The following is a 22,764-nucleotide window of genomic DNA, read 5'->3' on the forward strand; positions in this document are numbered from 1 at the left end:
GCATCTCTCTCTCTCTCTATCTCCGCCCACCTCGGTCGGTACCAGAGCGAAAAAGCGGCTCTTGCCGGCTTGGCCAATGCCAGGAGCGGCACAGGGCAGCGAAGCGCTGCTGAAGGGCGGGTAGGACCAGCCACAGCAGCGCCACCTCCTCCTCCTTCCACCTCCTCCCTCTCTCACTGTTCTGAGGGAGCCGGCTCGCCTAGCTGGCTCTCTTCTCTCTTTCCCTCCGCCGGCGGCTCAAAGTGGAGCCGGGCAGGCTGGAGCGCCGGACCTTGCCATGGAAGGCGGCAACAAGCCGGGGGCCTCGCCCGGCAGCCGGGACGAAGGCAGCCCCGGCGCCAACGCCTGCTCGCAGGCGAAGGCGGCCGCGGAGAAGGCGCTGAGCAGCCCGAGCGCCGGCGGCAGCCTGAAGGAGCATGGCAACTCGGTGTGTTTCAAAGTGGAGGGCAACGGCGGCGCCGACGACCAGGCGGGGGGCTTCGACGGCGCCGACGGTGCCCGGCGCCAGTACGGTTTCATGCAGCGGCAGTTCACGTCCATGCTGCAGCCCGGGGTCAACAAATTCTCCCTCCGCATGTTCGGCAGCCAGAGAGCGGTGGAGAAAGAGCAGGAAAGGGTTAAAACTGCGGGGTTCTGGATCATCCACCCGTACAGCGACTTCAGGTGAGGGGCGCTCGGGGCGGGGTGAAGGAAAAGAAGGGAAACCCCGTTTTTTTGCGACGGGTTGGAGGTCGGAGTAGGCGCGGGGTCGAGCCCCAGTCCCCAACTGCAAGGGGCGGGTTTTGCTCCGTTTGGATGCCGTGCGGTAATCTGGATGTCAAAACGTGGAAGTGTGTTGCACCTCTTGAGTTGATAACTCGGGAGAGAGAAAGAGAGAGAGGGGGGGAGGCGGGAGGAGATGCAACGTTTCTGTCTGTCGCCTTAGTCAGCATTGTCTGTCTCTCTTCAGCACACTCCAACAATTGGGTATCGCTGCTGGCCAGAACTGAGGGTGGATGGGGGTAATCCAGGACTTCTGCTAAAGGCACATCCCATTTTTATTTCATTCCATTCCATTCCATTCTATTTTATTTATTTTATTTTATTTTATTCCATTCCATTCTATTTTATTTATTTTATTTTTTCCCATTCTATTTCATTTCATCATTTTACTCCATTTCAAACTCAGAGAGCTACTTAGCCTCCCTCCATGGCAAAGTTTTCTTTCACCAGAAGTCATTCCTGTCTCCAGAAAGGCAAGAATCAAATTCCATTTTGAAAACGCATGCCAGTCTTATCCATAAATCTAAATAACGCTCCTGGGCACGCTTATTTTAAAATTATACCTCAGTTACTTGCTGATTTGGTTAAGCAAGTTTTTTAAAAAATTATATCTCAGTTACTTGATTTGGTTTTAAGCAAGTTATTTTTAAAATTATATCTCAGTTGCTTGCTGATTCGGTTAAGCAAGTTGGGGGAAATACAACAGCTGAATTCCTTGCTAAATGGAAGCTTGAACCTGGATTTTTCTGTGCTTCCCATTCAAGTCCTTAAGCAGATATGACACCGGCTTTCAGAATGCTACCATAACCTTTGAGATTTGAACCAGCAAGCTGGCTCATTTGCATGGCTTTCAAATCCCAGTGGATCAGACTATTCTTAAACACCTGGCAAGAAGCTATTTTTTTCTGCCTATCAGCTTCAGAATATGTTGCTTAAACAGATAACCTGATTCACCTAGCCTTGAATCACCCCCCAATACCTCTTTTTAAAAATCCCATGTATTTATTTCATTTTATAACTTGCCTTCTATTCAGGAACGGAAGCAAAAGTATGTATTGCTTCCCACCATTTTACTTTCACAGGAAGCCCACCAAGTTAATTATACTGACAGGTGATGACTTGTTCAAGGTCATCCTTTGAGCTTCATTCCTGAGACAGTATTCGACCCCCGGTTGCACTAGTCTCAGTCTGCTAATGTAACCATTGTATAATATTATTTCTTATAACCTTCAGTTTTGAAGGATAGACGGGTTGGGGTTTTAAAAATCTCTCTCTTTTTTCTTAACAAGTAAAAACATTTCACTGATTTTTTTTTACAATATATACAATGCATGTTATATATATATATATGGATGAAAATATGTATAAAATTTTATAAAATATGTGTAAAATTTTATGTATAAAATTGCATGTGTGAGTGGGTATGTATGTATGTGTATGCACATACACACACACATATATACATATTTTCATCCATTCTATTCATCTATCCAATATTAATATCAGGTCTTGCATTAAAAAAATGAAACCTTTTACAACAAAAGCAAGGAATGTGAAATATGACTTTACTGTTACCCCCATTTTTCAATAATAGGACTGTTCCTTTACTTTATCTTCTGTGAAAAGTATTCATTCTCTAAAGTGAAAAGCCAGTGGTTGCTGGCACACTTATTGCGTGGAATCTCTGTTGAAAGTTGATAGGTGCTGTTTTTCAACAAACCCAAGAACCACTAATGTCTAAAAACTGTACATATCCCTTCCTTTCATTCATTGTTGTAGCAAGTAATCGTTTCCCCTCCAGCTGACCAAATACACTGATTTCTTTTGAAAGTTGAGAAAAAAAAATATTTACATGCCAAAATTAGAAACAATGTGATTGACCTTGACTGCAGCCCTGTGCAAAGCTCTTTTCTAAGCACAGAAAATTGAGGGAGAAGCCACTTAATGTTTGCATTAGAAATTGGTGCATTTTACATTTGCATTAGAGATTGATTCAAAACCATTTAAGTCATTTCTCCCCTAATCAATTCAGAAAATCAAATGGAATTGACTCCCGTTTCCCCAAATAGATTGAAATAATTAGACTGGTTATTTGAATTAAATTAATCATTTTGTTTGGATAGGGGTTGATCTGTATACACCAAATACAAATGTTAAACATAATATCTGAAAAGTGTTTTGCATGGATAAACACCTAGAACATTAACTGCTTATTTTATATATTTAGTCATTCATTTCTCTGTATCAACATAGGTTCTCTGGGCTGCTTAAGAAAAAGCAAGAGTGGGATAGAGTGCAACAGTTAAAATTGTATAAATAATGCAATTCCACATATATAGGAAAGCACATGTAGTATTCTATGTTTTATAGAGTACAATTTTACACATAAAATTATGCTCCACATATATAGGGGTGTCTGAAAGATATGAATCTCTAACCAGTATTAGTTGGTAGATACGGAACATATTTGGCACATTGTAATAAAATGGCTGTTATGCTACAGATAACTATTTTTTAAAAAAAATTACCATGAGGTAAAGGTGGTAAGATAATTTATCATAACCTTTTTTTCAAAATGTTGTATAGCATTCTCTGTTTTCTGGAAAGGTGAACACTCTTCCGAAATTTTCGTCTCTAGCTATCAACTACATTTTTTAAGAATGCCTCTTGGACTGAAAAGTATTGTTGGAGATAAAAAGGTGCTATTCTTGAGAAGAATATTTTGCTCTTTGATATGCTAGCTTCTTATTTTTAATTAAAAGAAGTTAGATCAGTAGATCAGGTGGGCACCAAAGAAAATGTCAGTAGTTGTAGGCATCAATCTAGGGATCCAGGGTTTAAATGAATTGGGGCTATCAGGCACATCAAGAGGCTATGGTCATCTAATAAATGTAATATTTAAACAACGTATCTCCAAATTCTTCATGCATCTTTGAACCTGCTTTTCTAATACACGGCAAAAGAAGGCATCAATATTAGTAAACCAGATATATCCCATGAAATCAGATTAAGATTTTATTTTTATTTAGTTTAGAAATGCTGTTTTTGCTCTGAAATGCTGTTTTTGCCCTGAAAAATGAAAGCTCTATGCCTGAGTCCCACTGCTTTGTGAGAAATTTGGAAAGACAGTCTTGGTTGAATCATGCACCATTGAATAGCATATGCTGATCTGTGCATAAAATAGCTTTTGTATGATAATACATGCATGTTTAGCTGTCTTCCTCAATACATTGAATACAGGCTATTATCAGCTTGATAGAAAATTAGGATTTTGCAGGGAAGGCGAAGAGCATGGATTGAGGGCAACTGGGATTTTGAATAATTTTTTTTTGGATAAAATAGATTTTATCCTTATTAATTTATCTACTGCTTGCAAACCAGAGAGTAATATTTTTTAAGACACAGTAGTATTAGTTTGCATTAAGGTCTGTCAGAGGGGAGAAATATTAGAATATTTAACTGGGAGCTATCCAAGGTGTTGAATAATAGGGCTTTTGGAAATCCCATCTTTAACCTTGGAATGCTTGCCCTTGTCCTTTCAACCACTGTATTTGTTGCTGTGCATAATATATTAATTTTCCTCTCAGGCATATGGAAGAGAGAAGAGAAAAAGAAAATTAAATACAGGTGACCTTCTGAGGTCAACTATTAACAGATTAGCAGGATCTTCCACATTTATTTAAAAGCTGTATAGACCAAGTAGCATTTTAGCAAATTAAAGAATAAACACTGTATCTTTTATTAATGTTACTTTATTCAACCATATGAGGAGAACACTAATTCTATTTAGTGATGCTAATTCTTATTAGCACTAAATGTGACATAAAGATTATATATCTTAGTATCCTAAAATGACTCTTTAATGCAGATACGTTTGGATAGAACATTGTAGCAAATTATCCCAATAATTTGAATTTAACTTATTTAAAACAGTAAGTCCTGGGTTGTTTGTCGATATTATAAAATGTATATTTGTATAATTTCCCACTGGCTGTTTCAAACTTTTAGAAATATTCGACAGTGCTGTCAGTGCATACAATATAAATTAGTTTTCTATGTTTGAATGAAAAGCTTTCCATAGAATAGAATATATGAGTCTGAGGATTGAACTGTGGAGTTCTTTAATTTTAGAAATAAAATGTGTGCAAGCAAACTATCAAACTCAGCGAATACCAAGGACCCTATAAGGAAAAGTGTGTTTGAAATTCATGTTTTAAATAAAGAGAACCTTTATTCACAAGCATAAACACAAACAATGACTCTTATAGATTGTTATAAGTGGGTGCCAGTAGAACCTGATTATTCCAAAGAACTGTCCCATCATTGGAGAACTGCCACAAAGGAAAATATCTGGAAGAAAGAAGATAGCAAATGTCCAACTGTCCAACATGACATAGTTTTTCATTTCAAAGTCAATTAGCTTTAAATACAGTATTGAAGATTAAAATATCCACTTATCCTTGCAATAAACGTGGATTCAGCAATCGCCCCCAAATCTTTTCTGATCAAAGATTGTTAGCTCAGTTATGTTTATACATGAGTGAAGGTAATGCATCTCATAAAAATATTCCTGTTCAATGCAGATATCATGAATCTACATGAATCTCCCTTTTCTACATGAATCTCCTTGCTTTTGTTAAATAATTTTATAATTTCATTTTGTGAAATGACACTCACTACTCAAGTTGTCTATCTTGATTTTTGATATTTTTGTCATGCCTTCCAATACCTTAATTCCATGCAAGGGGGCTCCAATTACTATGTGAGATCCTTGTTGCTCTCTGGTCTTATTGGTTTTCTTGCAACATTTCATTACCAAACTTGGTAACATCATCAGATGATGTTAACTAGCTTGGTAATGAAACATCTACAAGAAAATCACCAAGCCATAGAGCAACAAGAATCCCGCAGTTCAATCCTGAACTATAAATATTTTATTTTGTTGGTTTCGTAATGTCTCCTACCAAGAGGAGAACTTCATCTCTCTAGCTTTATAATGTCCTTTTTAAGTTGTGTTAACCAGAATTTGCATGTATTGTTCCGCTGTTATAAACAACAAAATAAAACTCAAGTATACATAGAAACACACATACATAAACACCAGGAGTATTACACTGAAATTGAGATTAAATTTTTTTTTTGCTGTGTATACAGATATTTAGGAAACTATTGGATACATAAACAGACATAATGTTATGATAGATGCAATGTTCTACGGTTTTTTAAAATTCAACTCAGAAATTGATATGTGCATTTGTGAGTTTGGATGCTTGTGTGTGTGTGTCTCTCTACCAAAAAGAGAGCCTAAAATTGATTGATGGATCAATTATATACCATCTAGTTGTTGTCAACTCTTAGCGATTGCATATATAAATTTTCTCTGATGATATGTCTCTAGCCTCTTTCAGGTCTACAATGGTGCACCTATCATCAATCTCTCTCAAGTCCCTCATTAATTGAATTAATTACTATTAAGTAAAATGAATCCTATGAAATAGCACACTTTTTACAAGATTCAGTGGTATTCTATTTTCATGGGCCATCCATTCTGTTCTCAAATATATAAATGAGTGTCACACACAAAAAATACACAAGCAAATATGAACAACTTCCACTTTTTCCTTCCAGAACAAGCAATAGCGTTGCTGCATTGAGAAAGACAGAAAGGGGGGGGAAAGGGGGGTGGATGGGGATGGAGAAAAGACTATGGGAGTAGGAATAATAAGCAAAGAGAGATAAGCCTTTTCAACATTCTGAACAAACAGTTAAATTCTCAAGTAAATATTGCCATCCAAATAAGAATTAATTTCCAAAACTTTTCAGATGCATTTGCAGCTCAGATTAATTCCTTTGTTTTCAACAGTGATTGTTATCAGCAGATGTAAAATGTCAATTTCTCAAATTAGTAAGTAATTATTAGAGGGGGAAATTAATATTATTAAGCAAGAGCTATATATATATATAGCAATATTACTCACCCTTGGCAACTTTAAAACGTGTGGACTTCAACTTCCAGAATACACAAACCAGTTACTTGGAAAATTCTGGAAGTTGAAGTTCATACATTTTGAATTTGCCAAGGTTGAGAAATACTGCTGCATTAAATCGTATAGTATATAATATAGTATAAAGTCCTATCTGTTATCAATATATTCAGTACAATTGTAATGCTAATTATTTATAACCAATAATTGATGGGGTTTTTTAGTTGGCAGTAAATAATAAGTGCCGATAATATATAATTTATTTTTATTTACATCCCACCTTTATTTTTACAAATAATCTAAAGTGGCCAATATATTCAACCTTTCCCCCCTCCTATTTTCCCCACAACAACAATCCTGTGAGGTGGATTGGATGGAGAGTGTGTAATTGTCTTAAAATCACTCAACTTGCTTTCATGGTAAGGCAGAACCTGAACTCAGAGTCTCCTAACATGGTGCCTTAACCATTAGACGAAATTGGCTCTAATTATCCTATATAACTAGTTCTTATATACTGTATCTTATATATCTTAACTAGTTTCTATTAATTAAGTTTTAATTTACTTCCAAAACAAGGGTTAAGGGAGGAACACATACCCTGAAGTCTTCTTGATATTTTAGACTACATTTTCTATTATTTGCCATATTAGCTGGAGCCATTGGAGTGGAATTCCAAAACAATTGAGAGCAGGAATGACAGAGGAGATTATGAAAGACTGAGGAAATCGTAATGCTTCTAAGAAGTGAGGAAGCAAGAAACATGGAAACATAGAAGTCTGACGGCAGAAAAAGACCTCATGGTCCATCTAGTCTGCCCTCATACTATTTTCTGTATTTTATCTTAGGATGGATATATGTTTATCCTAGGCATGTTTAAATTCAGTTACTGTGGATTTATCTACCACGTCTGCTGGAAGTTTGTTCCAAGGATCTACTACTCTTTCAGTAAAATAATATTTTCTCATGTTGCTTTTGATCTTTCCCCCAACTAACTGTGTCCCCTTGTTCTTGTGTTCACTTTCCTATTAAAAACACTTCCCTCCTGGACCTTATTTAACCCTTTAACATATTTAAATGTTTCGATCATATCCCCCCCCTTTTCCTTCTGTCCTCCAGACAATACAGATTGAGTTCATTAAGTCTTTCCTGATACAGTACGTTTTATACTTAAGACCTTCCACCATTCTTGTAGCTTGTCTTTGGACCCGTTCAGTTTTGTCAATATCTTTTTGTAGGTGAAGTCTCCAGAATTGAACACAGTATTCCAAATGTGGTCTCACCAGCACTCTATATAGCGGGATCATAATCTCCCTCTTCCTGCTTGTTATACCTCTAGCTATGCAGCCAAGCATCCTACTTGCTTTCCCTACCGCCTGACTGCACTGTTCACCCATTTTGAGACTGTCAGAAATCACTACCCCTAAATCCTTTTCTTCTGAAGTTTTTCCTAACACAGAACTGCCAAAACAATACTCAGATTGAGGATTCCTTTTCCCCAAGTGCATTATTTTACATTTGGAAACATTAAACTGCAGTTTCCATTGCTTTGACCATTTATCTAAGAAATAATTGCTCTGTCTCTGGAATTGAAGTTTTAAAAACATAGAAACATAGAAACATAGAAGTCTGATGGCAGAAAAAGACCTCATGGTCCATCTAGTCTGCCCTTATACTATTTCCTGTATTTTATCTTACAATGGATATATGTTTATCCCAGGCATGTTTAAATTCGGTTACTGTGGATTTACCAGCCACGTCTGCTGAAAGTTTGTTCCAAGGATCTACTACTCTTTCAGTAAAATAATATTTTCTCATGTTGCCTTTGATCTTTCCCCCAACTAACTTCAGATTGTGTCCCCTTGTTCTTGTGTTTACTTTCCTATTAAAAACACTTCCCTCCTGAACCCTATTTAACCCTTTAACATATTTAAATGTTTCGATCATGTCCCCCATTTAATACCTGCTGTCCCCCATTTAATACCTGCTTTTATGTTATATTATTGAGCTGCTTACATCTGAGATGATATACTTCTTGTACATGCTTTTCAGACAGAAAATTTCAGATTGGTTTTCTAGATTGGACCTACCATTTCTAGGCTACCAGATCTGAGGCTACCATTTCTATACTGGATTGGACTACCACAGGGGTAAGCAAAGTTGTCTCTTCTATGACTTGTGGACTTCAACTCCCAGAATTTCTGACCCAATCATGCTAACTCAGGAATTCTGGGAGTTGAAGTCCATATGTCATTGAAGAGCCAAATTTGCCTACCTCTAGGCTACCAGATCTGAGTTGAAAAAATGTGGTTCGCCATTAGATGGTAGCTGGGAGATACATTATCCATTAAATTTAACAATACCTTTCATCAGGAGGTAGCTTATAGAAGACAGGGAATAATCTTTCAAGGCCAGCTTGAATTCAGTGGTGTTGGAAAATACTCTAAAAGACAGGTTGTCCTAAAGTAACAACAACAAAATGAGAGAGAAGGAGAGGTGGGAACAACAGCAAAATGTGAGACAGGGAGAGATATATAGAGAGAAAGAGACAGGAAGAGAGGATAAGGGGGAGAGGTAGAAAGAGGAGGGAGTGGAAGAGGGAGAAGGAGAAAGAGAATAGCCAAAGATGATTTTTCAAGAATTTGATATAGATTTATTGAGCATACAGAACTCCTTCTAAAGACAAACTATATTCATTAGTTTTGAAAGAACCACTGAGCAATGCATCATTCTATACATCCGGTATTGTTGATTACTATCTTTAACATACTAGGAAGTTCCATTGTACAAAAACAATGTTTAGCTAATTGTTGCATGCACTTAGATTTAAAACAATAAAAAAGAAAAAAATTGTGATACAAAGATTATGCAATTCATGCATAAGGCTCTGGATGCTAAATGGATAGAGGTATAATTGAAAAGCCTTGAAGATGCACTTAATACACAACACAACACAACACACACCGAGCAGAGGGGAGATATTTTCTTCATTTATTAATTAAGCTTTATTAATAATGGCATATGGTCTTTAGGACCAGGACAATAGGCTACTCTGATGAGAATTAAGCTCTAATTAGCAAACCATTATCTAAGCAACGTGATAAACCTTTGTCTTCATAGCCCCGGTTGTGACATTCAGGCTATGCACATGAGATTTCTTCCTGACAGCTTTTATTTCTTCATAATCCACTTGTGGTACTAATATGATATACCCGAGGCTTCCTTCTCCACAGCAGCAGTGTTGCCCTTGTAACCTCTGATGGTATTTTAGTTTCAGATGGAGTAGCTAGTTGAGAAGTCAAACTGATTTGTCTTGTACTGTCTTTGAAATATGGAGGGCAGGGCTCCCATACTGGAGGGCCATTCACTTAGGCAAAGAGCGGCCTATACTCTAAATTTGTAGATAATAAAATAAATGTTTTAGGCTTGGTACAGTGTCATATCCAGGATATGAAAGCATTTCTTAATCTTGGTGGACAATACCATTTTAAATATAGAGGCAAAAGCTATTATACATTATTACATACTCATCAAGCCATTTGTTTTCAGATCAAGTAATGTTATGCAAGAGATGATGCATCATGCTAGAAATTGTGAGACTCTGAGTTCCAATCCCATTTTAACCAAGAAGCCAGACATTGGTCCAGTCATTCCCTATCAGCCCTAGGAAGCAGGCAATGGCAAACCACTTTTGAAAAACCTTGCCAAGAAAACTGCAGGGATTGGTCCACCTGAAGGCAAAGACACACACCAAAATGTTGTGCAAACTTCAGAAAACTTCGAAATACACAATAATGAAGAATGTGAACATTTGGAATAGAAATTTAAGAATTTCTGTCAAAAAAAGTATTTTTCCAAGTTCTTTTGTATAATTTTCTCAGGCTCGGAAGGAAAAAAATAAAAAGAAAAAAATATTTCATCCATAATTTTCAGTTCATTTTCTAGAAGTTTCCATTTCTAATACAAGTTTATAGATTAAGAATAACTTTGTTAAAATAATGCTCATTTTTAGTATTCTGTTTTTGTCACCTCTGGGTAACATAATTAATTGTAAGATTGAGTTTCTATTCATAATTGCTAAATCTCTGCATTAATTAAGTATGGTGGCAGATAATTGTTCTAGAGAAAAATATCCATGAAATCATGGAATAAAGCATCCGGTAGTTTATGGTTTGCAACCAGTAATGGGCAGCCAAAAGTTTTACTGCTACACTGTGGGTGTGGCTTATTTTGTGGATGTGGCTTAATGGTCATGTGACTGGGTAGGAGTGGCTTACCGTTCATGTGATCAGGTGGGAGTGGCTTAAATGATCATCATTGTTCAAGTGAACTGTTAGGTCCTTGACTTACAACCTTACCAGTGTCGCTCGCTGGGGTGACAATTTGCTTTGCGTTTCCCATGCTCTCCTTCCTGGGCTGGGTAGCTAGGTGAACGGGTGCTGCCAGAAGCATAAATGCTGCCAGCACCACTTCCACCCACACCTTCTGCTTGCACCTCAGGCAGGAGATGGCCGTGTGAGGCTGGAGGGGAGCCGGGCAAAAGAGAGGGAAACTCGTCCGAGGCCAGGAAGGAGGAAAGAGGAAAAAAGCAAGGAGCACAGATGCAGCAGCAGGGGAAAAAAGGAGAGCCGAGCCGAGACCAGTAATCCAGGAAGTGACATCCGTTGATCAGCTGGAGCTGTGCACACATCTTCATTTCCGCCAATGGAACTGTGTTCCACCCCGTCCTGCCTGCTGCCCACCCCTGTGTGCAACACAAAAGAACCTTAAACCAGTTCATAAGGGCAATCACTTTGTGATTGTATAAATAGAATAAACTTTTCATGAAAGAAAAGGAAAGACATATGGCTTTTCCTCTCTGACAATGATAAAGAGAGCATTATCTCTTTACTACATTAAAACTTTGGAGCTCTTTTCATTTGTGCTGGAGCAGGAGGAGAAAAGCAAATAATAAAAGTGACCCACAATTAAATCAACTATCTGGCTAACCCAGAATTCAGTCAACATGCCATTAGAAGGACATTCTGGAAAATAAATGTCTGGATTACTTAGAGTGCAGCAAGTTGAGAAAGGTTGATATAATGCAGTACTTAGGAAGCAAAAGATTTAAGAGCAAAACTTCTTTAGTATTTTGCATCTTCATTTAGAAAACCTTCTTCCATCTGTCTTCTTTATTTTTCAAGAGGCAATTGTTTTCAAGAAGTCACCTGCAATTAACATTTATTGGTACTTTGCTACTAAAGTGACCCTGACTTACTCTTGAAAATTTACAGATATAGATGTCTCAAAAACCTAAATTGGAATCACAGTGACAATAGAATAATTGTCTTAAGGACTGTAGCCTATTACCACTTTATTATTTAGAAATAGAAGATACTTCTGTTGAGAGCATATACTGTATCTCTTCTAATATTATGACACCAAAACATAAGTTCAATCAGTGGGATAGAAAGAACATTCTACTAAAAGGCTCTATTTCTTACGTGCAAAAGTATTTTCTTAGATATGCAGCAAACTTCCTAGCAAGCCTTACAGTCTTGATACTTATCATAGTTAACTTGACAGCACCTCAAATCTGTGAAAGACAATGATGTTATGTATTAAAAGTGAAGAGAAAGAATTCGGTGGCTGAATCAATGGTTCTGCATTAATGGCACACCAAAATAAAGACACTTTGCACATTTAATGACAAAACAAGCTTCCAGTGGCAAAACAAATAAAGGTTACATTTGGGAAAAAATGCAATATAGGAATACATTGTTGTATTCATCTTTAGCAACATAGAAATCTGCCTTGTGTTACCTCAGACTGAACAATCATTTGCTTTTCCCATTCATTTTCTCATTTCTATATTGGCTAATATAGTTCCTCAATAACTTGTCTATGACTTCTCTTGTCATCTGTTTTTAATGTGGTTATCAAAAATTAATTCTAGGTCTTCAGGTAAGAAGAAAGGATAGGCATATCGGAACTTTCTGTTGGAACCAGTGTTCCCTCTAATTTTTTGGGGGGTGGGCGGAAAAGTATAGTGTCTGAGCGGCAGTCCCTTTGGGACTGGGCGGCACAGAAATAATAAATAAACAAACAAACAAATAAAAAACCCACCCTGTTTTGCCTCAGAGAATTTCAAAATAAAATACTGTACTGTGTGTCTATAACAGTGAGCTCATAATAGGGCAACTCTATCAATATCAAAATGCCACTTAAATAGTTGAGCTAGTTTCAAACTAGATTTTGATTTTCTTTCTCTCTTCCTTACTCCCATTCTTTTCTTTCTCTTTTCCTTCCTCTCTTTTTTCTATCTGTTTCTCTCTCTTCCTCTCTTCCTCTCTCTCTCTCTCCCCTTCCCTCTCACTCTTTCCCTCTCGGCTTCTGGGCAGGTTTGGAAAACTCTGAGTTGATGATGATTGCTCACTGCTCAGCTTAGAGGGAACTATGGTTGGAACAATTTACAGGATTTATAAAAATTGGCTCTATTGTGGTATAAACAAACAGGTTTGAATGGAACCCATTAGCAACTGTCTTCTAGGTAAAATCTATACAAAAGTATCCTATTCATTTATGAGAAATGAATTTGAAAAATAATATATATTTCAAAAAAAACCTCCCTCCCTCCCTTCCTTCCTCTGCTGTAAAAAACAAAATACAGCCAATACAATTAATTCCAAGTATTGCCCCAAGCTGAAAACTGGCACATGTTTTAAGATAGTATGTACTTCTATCCATAATTTCAAAATTAAATAAGTAATAAAATAATACTGTAAATATTGGAAATGCTTAAGGAACATTTATCATATGTGATGGTCATGTAAAAAGATTCAAAAAGTACTCAGAAGAAATTGACAGCATTGATCAGAAAAAGTAAAAATAAAGTTTGAATGGAAACATCACTTCCTTCTACTAGGAGCCTTTCTAGAATAAGTAAATTTTTAAATATCACAACTTACTAAAATATGTTCTGATACACTGATATACAAATAAGGACAAATTTGTCCCAAAATAGGGGAAAAAATATTTTGCTGACTGAGCAAAATATATCAGACTGAAATATATCAGACTGAGAAACCATACTTAGAAAATATATACAACGGCAAAATTAACATTATATATTAAGAAGACATGTATGTCCAATTTTAATTAAGAATACAGTGTTCCCTCGATTTTCGCGGGTTCGAACTTCGCGAAAAGTCTATACCACGGTTTTTCAAAAATATTAATTAAAAAAGACTTTGTGGTTTTCCCCCCTATACCACGATTTTTCCTGCCCGATGACGTCATATGTCATCGCCAAACTTTTGTCTGCCTTTAATAAATATTTTTTTAAAATAAACTTTAATAAATAACTCTGGTGAGTAATAATCTAAATGGTCGCTAAGGGGATGGGAAATTGCAATTTAGGGATTTAAAGTGTTAAGGGATGGCTTGTGATACTGTTCATAGCCAAAAATAGTATATTTACTTCTGCATCTCTACTTTGTGGAAATTCGACTTTCGCGGGTGGTCTCGGAACGCATCCCCTGCGAAAATCGAGGGAACACTGTAAACTCAGAATATGGTTTTTAAGAGCTGTACAACAATGCAGATATTTCCAGTCAGGATTCTCCTTGCAGATCCTGGAACTGTTTCAAGAATATTCTCAAATACAGTACATCCGAACAGTTAAAGTAAGTTGTCATGCAATCAGGGTATGCAGATTGCTACCTGTAATTGTGCAAATGCTTGCAAGTCTAGCAATAGTTGGGATCCTGCTCCCAAAATATGAAAGTGCTCCTGGGGAGTCCAGACCAAGCTTTATCTCAATCACATAGATTAGATTTTCCTTTGTCAAAATTAATTTAATTTCTTATTCAGTCCATTTAAGTTAATTTCTCAGCTGAGTCATTATGTTATTAGTAGGACTGAATACTATCAACATGTTTACATAGCTCAACTCCAAAGTTCTACATGACTTTCTTCAATTATTTGATGTACAGATTGAAAAGCATAGGAGAAAAGAGGGACAACAAGTGATTGGCAGTAATCACCTAGCACTCCCAATTCAGAAACCACTGCCAAAGAATACCCCCAAATCATGGTAAAGTGGTTCATATTATCCTGAACCAGAATAATAATATTAGTAGTATTAAAATAAGGAGAGCTATGCAATTTTGTTATGAGAATAAATTCTCCTTTGTCTATTTTAAGTAACACCAGTTTCTTACATTAATTTTAGGATGGTATCTGGTAGTTCATTCTGTCTGACTCCCATTCCATCTACATGCAAATCTGTTTCCCATTATTGGTGTTCTGTGGTTCCTATGCAGCCTGGATTTTGTTATTCATAGCAGATATCTTAGTAATATAATATAGTAATGTTCTCAACCTTATTCCAATCTTCTTGCAGCTATTTCATAACATCTTCCCTCATCTCTCAATTTATACACTAAGATGTATTTTACAGATTATGGCTCTCTGTAGGTGCTATTTCTGAATTGCCATATTACATATAAATGAATCAAAATTCATAAAGAATCACTGAAGATCATGAGAAAATACTAATTAGTGTTGTAATTCAATAACAAGATCTATCCAGCCATTGTTGAATCATACCTATTTGACTGCCTAAGATTTTTGAGATAAATGCCTAACCTACTTTTGATTTAAAGAAAAATGAGTAAAGGATACAACTTGCTAATTGTCCAAAAATCTTTTCAGCAGTCTATTTATCTAATTCAATTTTCCCCAGAGATGGTATTTCAATTTTGAAATTCATGGCCCATGTGCTAATTCCTGGAGGATTTATTCTAGACATCAAATCAGGTTGATGGCACATAAAAACACATTCATGCATGTGCATTCATACTGTCATTGATGACACTAAAGAGTAGGTAGTCTTTCTTAAAGATATGTTAATTGGCATGATTTTAAGCAGAGATAAGAATAAATACATTTTCTGCATATGAAGATATAGGTCCATCAGAAACTGGATCCTATAGTTTTTTATGCTTGAATAAAGGTTTTTCATGTGAAATTAAAATATCATAAATGTTTATATGCTATTGTGGCATATTTTACAGCCAAAGCAAAGCATACATTTTTAAAATTGAAAATAGTAAATTGCAGAAATATGTTAAAGAGAAAATGAGGGGTTTCTCCATTCTCCTTTTTAGAGTTTTGATAATACATTTCCTTGAAAATATTAGTAAAATGTATTGATTATCTAGAAAATGGAAGCTGTAGTTCATTGCTAAAGGGAGAGTTGAATTTATGTTTTCCTATATCTTCTGTAAAGAAAGTCAGAAATTACATTTTTCTTTTATGTTTTTGTTTCTTTTTATAAATTTTGTTTCTCCCCCCCAATTCTCTTATCTCTTTCTTTTCTATTTTTTCTCTTTGACTATTAGTTTTAGTTACTTTTTATCTTTATGTTTTGTAAAAAGGTGAAACCTATATTAATATACAGTGATCCCCGATTATCGTGAGGGTTCCGTTCCAAGACCCCTCGCAATAATCGATTTCTCGCGATGTAGCGGCGCGGAAGTAAAAACACCATCTGCGCATGCGCGCCCCTTTTTCCATGGCCGCACATGCGCAGATGGTGGAGTTTGCGTGTGGGCGGCAGGGAAGACCCCTTCGGACGCCCAACAGCTGATCTGCTCCGCAGCGCGGCAGCAGCGAGGAGCCGAAGATGGGGTTTCCCCGTTGCCCAGGCTCCTCGCTGCTGCCGCGGTGCGGAGCAGATCAGCTGTTGGGCGGCCGAAGGAACCTTCCCTGGGTCTTCCTGCCGCCCAGGCAAAGGGGAAACCCCAAGATCGCTTGCCGCTTGCCCGTTCGCCCGCCCGCCCGGCTGCTCACTTGCCGCTCGCTTGCTGCTCGCTTGCAGCGTGGCAGCAGCGAGGAGCCGAAGATGGGGTTTCCCCGTTGCCCAGGCAAAGGGGAAACCCCAAGATCGCTTGCCGCTTGCCCGTTCGCCCACCCGCCCGGCTGCTCACTTGCCACTCGCTTGCCGCTCGCTTGCAGCGCGGCAGCAGCGAGGAGCCGAAGATGGGGTTTCCCCGTTGCCCAGGCAACGGGGAAACCCCATCTTCGGCTCCTCGCTGCTGCCGCGCTGCCGAGCAGATCAGCTGGTGGGCGGCCGAAGGAACCTTCCCTGGGTGCCGCCCGCCACTCGAGAGCAAGAGGGGGAGAGATAGAGAAAGAGAGAGAAGGAAAGAAAGAGATGAGAGAGGGAGGAAGAGAGTGTGAGAGAGGAAGAAGCAAGATAGAGAAAGAGAGAGAGAAAGAAAGATGAGAAAGGAAGGGAGTGACGTCATCGGGTGGAAAAATCGCGATATAGCGATTCGCAATGATCGGGATCGCGAAACTCGGGGGATCACTGTATATATATATATATATATATATGTATGTATGTATGTATGTATGTATATGTATATGTATATGTATATGTATATGTATATGTATATGTATATGTATATGTATATGTATATGTATATGTATATGTATATGTATATATATATTTAGTATTGAAAATGTAACTTGGTGCCAGTGGGACTTTGCCCCCCTTTTAAAAAAAAGCATCAGAGGACAAATTTCATCAGAGGGGGGGGAAAGGGAATAATTTATTTCTGGATCTAGATACTTGAATGTGAGCTTCTATGGATTAGCTATGATTCATATTGCCCATTAATCAATATTACTGGAAGGAAGCCACATCATGGCTTCTTCCTGGCATTATACTTGGAAAGCATATTATGGCATATATAAGCTATTATGGCATATATAATCAAGTTGTCAGAATGTGATCTCGGGTAATCCATCCAGGTGATCGCAGCTAATGCTATGCAATGCAGGAAGGAAACATAAAGGGATCCTCAGATTCTATGAAGTAAGCTTCATAAGGTAAGGGTATATGAGAATAAGGGAATAAGTCTAGTTTCAATTCAAATTCCTGAATCAATTGGAAAAGCTATTTTTATTTAATTCAGAATTTGAAATGAAATCAATTGATATTGATTTTTGAATTAAAAGGATATGTGAACATGAAAGCACTTTAAATCTTATCTGAAATGTTCAAGTTGATTCAATGACACATGATTCAGTTTAACACTCTGAACAACTTAGGTTTCATTCAGAAATTCATCCAATAAATAATAATAATAATAATAATAATAATAATAATAATAATAATAATTGCATTGATAGAAACCTACTTGAATTACATGAATTGAATATTTTTCTAATTCTATGAAAAGCTGTATCAACAATGAGTAAATGTTTTAATGCAAGATAAAGTTTCTATTGATGATTACAATGTCATAATTGTCCATATATTTTTAAGCTGTTGATTTGTGGTGCGTTCTGTGGTAAGTTAACAGTCAACAGCCCAAGTCAAATAGGATCATTTATTTCTATTTATATCTATTCAATATCTTATTGAACAGTTGGCATATTATCACAAGCCTCAACCAGTCAATAAACTATCACACAGTACTTAAACTTTTTTAACTTTATAAAACTTTGTCACTTGCAATGTACACCAATCGGCATATATTGAAATGAAATAAAATCTCAAGCTCTCAAAAGGTCATCATTTCCAATATACACAACATAACCATGATAGAATAAATAAATATAAAATTATGCATATACCCATATGTATTATACAGAAACAACATAGTCTAATTCGGATGTATACATGTATATGGTGAGAAAAACGAATCCTGTGAATTTACCAGGCAGATGGCAAAGGGAACAAAGCTGTTAAAGAATCTGGTAGTCCTGCTAGAAATACTCTGAAACCTCCTCCCAGAGGAAGCAACAGAAACAGACTGTGAAGTAGGTGTGGGGGACTATAACAATACTGTGAGCTCTAGCACATAGCGCTTATAAGCAGTATCCTGAATAACAGGAAGCAAGCTTCCCGTGATCTTCTTGGGGGTCCTTACCACTCTCTGTATGGACTTTCTGTCTGAGGCACTGCTGCCACCAGACCAAACAATAATGCAATTTGGTAAAATGCTTCTCAATTGTGCCTCCGTAAAAAGTGCCCAGGACAGAAAGAGAAAGATGTATTTTCTTCATCCAATGCAGGAAATGCAGATGAAGTGATGCAATAATTTACCCAAATTTACATGCTAAATGCTGCTGCATTAGATTAGGAAAAATGCCTACTTCGTTCACTTTATCTTGCCAGAGTGGAGAATGGATGGCAATGTAAAGTTTGTTAGCAAAATATGAGTGTAAAATTTTCTGCAACTTTTTAAAAGATTCTTAAAGCAAATGAATAACAAAGAGCATTTTTTAGTATGGACGATTATGAAATTACAGTCATCAATAAAGACTTTATCTATGATGACTGAAATTGCAAAGCATTACTTTATGTGCAGCATTATTTCTTGAAATGTTGCTGAGACCCAGATAGGCCCCAAGTTCATTTTCAGAAAATAAAAATGGTGAATAGCTGGAGCCAAGAGCTTTATTTAAAACCACCTGCCTGACACAAAAATACAAAGGAAAGCTGGTACCTTGAGGCTACATAAAATGACAGGAACAACTTCACTAGTTTACCTGCTGGTAATGAATGTCTTTCTCCTGATGTGACTACCATGCTACCTATTACATGAAATCTCCCATGGTATAGTCTCAGAAGTCCTGAAGTGCCTTGTTTTCTACCATATAACCATTGCTGTTCAAAGTTATTTATTTTCCCATAATGCCATCTACTCTGATGCTGTAATTCCTTTCCCGCAATTATTTAGCCCAGTGTTCTAATTTCAGTCTTTCTTGGCCTGATAAAGATGCCTTTCAACTCAGCTGGATTTCTGATAATTCTATAGACGCATCCACACAACTTTTTTTACTAATGGTATGGAAATAGTTTGCCATTGTGCTAATTTCTATTCTGATCTAGAGCCCTGGAATTTACCAGTCTTCTGCCATCAAGTACAAAGAAGGACTATGGAGCTCAGACTTAAATCCTGAATACTTAGCATGGTTAACCGGTGCTTCAATCTGCCATTACAATTTGCAATTACATACACCCTTGGATTACTCATCTATACTGATTTAAGTGCCAAAGCCCAGTGCAACGGCATTTCTTAGAAGGCTTTAAGAGTGGTTTATCTAATCTTGCGTAATTTCTTCTCTAGTAATATTGTATTTCTAACCAGAGCATATAAAACATTTGCTAGACCAATACTTGAATACAGCTCATCTGTCTGGAATCCACACTACATATCGGACATTAATACAATTGAGAATGCCCAGAGATATTTCACAAGATGAGTACTACCCTTCTCTGTTCGAAATAGAATACCTTATGCCATCGGACTTGAAATTTTGGGCCTAGAAAATTTAGAACTCCACTGTCTTTGATCTGACCTAAGTGTAGAACACAAAATTATATACCACAATGTCCTACCTGTCAATGACTACTTCAGTTTCAACCGCAACAATACACGAGCTCTCAGCAGATACAAACTTAGGTAAACCGCTCTAAACCTAATTGCAAAAAAATTGAATTCAGCAACAGAATGGTCAATGCCTGAAATAGATTACCTGACTCTGTAGTTTCTTTCCCAAACCCCCAAAACTGTAATCATAGACTGTTTACCGTTGACCTTAACCCATTCCTTAGAAGTCTGTAAGGGGCATGCATAAGCACACAAGTGTGCCTATTGTCCCTGTCCTAATATCCCCATGTATTCATAACCATCTCATGTATTCATAACCATGCTTGTACTTCTTATATATTCATATTAATATATATTCATAGTATATATTCATAATTTGTCTGTAATCTTATACATGCTTGACTAAATGAATAAAGGAATAAATAAATATCAATATAAGGAGAGGAGGAGAATTACTTGCCATCCATTTGCTGTTAAGACCGAGTGTTTCTTTTTGTCTGAGAACCAATTTGGTCTAATAGTGACCAGGTCAACAGGCTGGAGACTGTGAATTCAAGATCTGTCATAGCTATGAAAGCCATCTGGGCGACTTTTGAACTTTTGTTATTGTGGGGAAAATAGGAAGAGAAAAGGGTGTTAGATATATTTTCTGCCTTGAGTTATTTGTAAAAATAATAAAGGCAAAATAAAAATAAATAAAACTTAACAAACAGGATGTAGACTTAAGTGTTCCTATTAAAATGAAAAATAATTTCTTATCTGCAGAGAGTTGATTTTCTAGAGACTTACTTGTGAGTATAAAACGTACCTTGTGTCACACCGAAGTCATCATTTTGAGTTAGAGACTTGGCCTGCCACGAGTAGAATAGCACTGTGGGAATTGAGGAGTGGTTGCATGAAAGGGAAAGATACTAGCCACAACAAATTATTTCCAGAAGATTGAAGGTCATCCTTTGTTCCGCACCAGCCGGAAGTACAGGGGAGGATCATTGATGTTGAAAGAACTGGAGTGGTCCATGTGATGAACTTGTGGGTTTGGGGACAAGGGATGAACCTTAACCTGGGTGGAGAACTGTAGGAAAACCTAGTATTGCTTGGATGTTATTTGGAAAGCTGACACCTTGCTTATAAAGTCATGGCAGAATTACTAGCTGTCAATCAGGGAATTTTAATCAGTTTCCTAAGGATTCAAGATGCTATTCTGACATAGCCATCTTTTTTTTAAAAAAAAGTCCAATTATGCATATTTTTGCATAATCCTGCACAGTGTTTAGCATTTTGATTGCTGTGTTATAATGATCTAAGTCTATATTTTTTAATTTGGAGTTGGGGTGAGATTTGCATGAAATTGCATGAATATATTCCATAGTAAATTTAAATTTAAAACAGCTGGTGAACTCATAATAACTGCTTTCCAATCTCTTGAGTTACACGTGGAAAGCAAATGAGGATTAAAATGAGGTTTATTTGTGAATGACAATACCAACATTTTGACTCCTGCATAAAAGTCAAAATTGAATTCAAAGCTAAGTTTTGATAAACTATAGTTCATTCTTATCTTTTTTCTTAAGATTGACAAACAATTACATTTATAGTATTTGTTATTTTAGGTTCAAAATCTGTCAAACCGCTTTGGTGTTAGAAACAGATTGTTTTGTTGACACCTTTATTGTGATTCCTGGCAATGGTAACTCATGCCTGGATCACCACATAGATTACTGTAACATCCCTTAAGTGGGACAGGCTGTTTATGGAGAAAATCCAGAAATTACAGTGGGTACAGAACATAGCAACCAAACAGTGCAATGGATCAGCCATTGTGCTGCAATTCTAAAATTGCTGCCTTGTTTAGCTGGGTGATATTCACCAGCAAATCAATAGCTGAAAATCTTGCTAATTAAACACAGCCAGAAAAAACACATCAATATAAATATAATAGCATAACAATAATGGATGCCAAGTGACAAATGGACAGTCATTTTTAAGGTTCAAAGGCTGCCCGAAAAAAATTGTGGTAATATTTGAGGTCCTGAATTGCATATCTGAAGACTCTGTTGTGGAAGGGAAGGGAAAGAGAAGGGAAGGAGAAGGGAAGGAAAGAAGAGAAGGCAGGCAGGCAGGCAGGCAGGAAGGAAGGAAGATTAGATTAGATTAGATTAGATTTATTGGATTTATATGCCGCCCCTCTCCGTAGACTCGGGGCGGCTCACAACAATGGTAAACAAAACATAGTAACAAATCTAATATTTCGCAAAGGAAGGAAGGAAGGAAGGAAGGAAGGAAGGAGGGAGGGAAAGGAAAGAAGAAGTGAAGAAAGGGAAGGGGAAGGAAAGGAAAAGAAAGGAAAGGAAAGGAAAGAAGAAGGGAAAGAAGGGAGGGAAAGGAAAGGAAAGAAAAGAAAAGAAAAGGAGGAGGAAGCCTTTGAGATATAGTTACCATAGTCTACCCGAGTCTGCGGAGAGGGGTGGCATATTATTATTATTATTATTATTATTATTATTATTATTATTATTATTATTATTATTATTATTATTATTATTATTATTAATAATATAATAATAATAATAATAATAATAATAACAACAACAAGTTGTTATTGGTGGTGGTGTTTTAAAAATGAAACATAGATA

At 37.0% G+C, this 22,764-nt stretch overlaps 1 protein-coding gene across 1 annotated transcript in view; it reads left to right on the top strand.

Annotated features, from left to right (window-relative positions):
* Window positions 1–277: 277 nt before the first annotated feature.
* Window positions 278–22,764, top strand: part of HCN1 (hyperpolarization activated cyclic nucleotide gated potassium channel 1) — a 213,337-nt gene continuing 190,850 nt past the window's right edge. Inside the window, exon 1 of the mRNA XM_070743367.1 lies at window positions 278–663. Within this exon, the coding sequence (XP_070599468.1) occupies window positions 278–663 (386 nt within the window). The remainder of the gene's footprint in view (window positions 664–22,764) is intronic.

Source organism: Erythrolamprus reginae, chromosome 2 (genome assembly GCF_031021105.1).
Source record: "Erythrolamprus reginae isolate rEryReg1 chromosome 2, rEryReg1.hap1, whole genome shotgun sequence".
Lineage (NCBI taxonomy): Eukaryota > Metazoa > Chordata > Lepidosauria > Squamata > Dipsadidae > Erythrolamprus > Erythrolamprus reginae.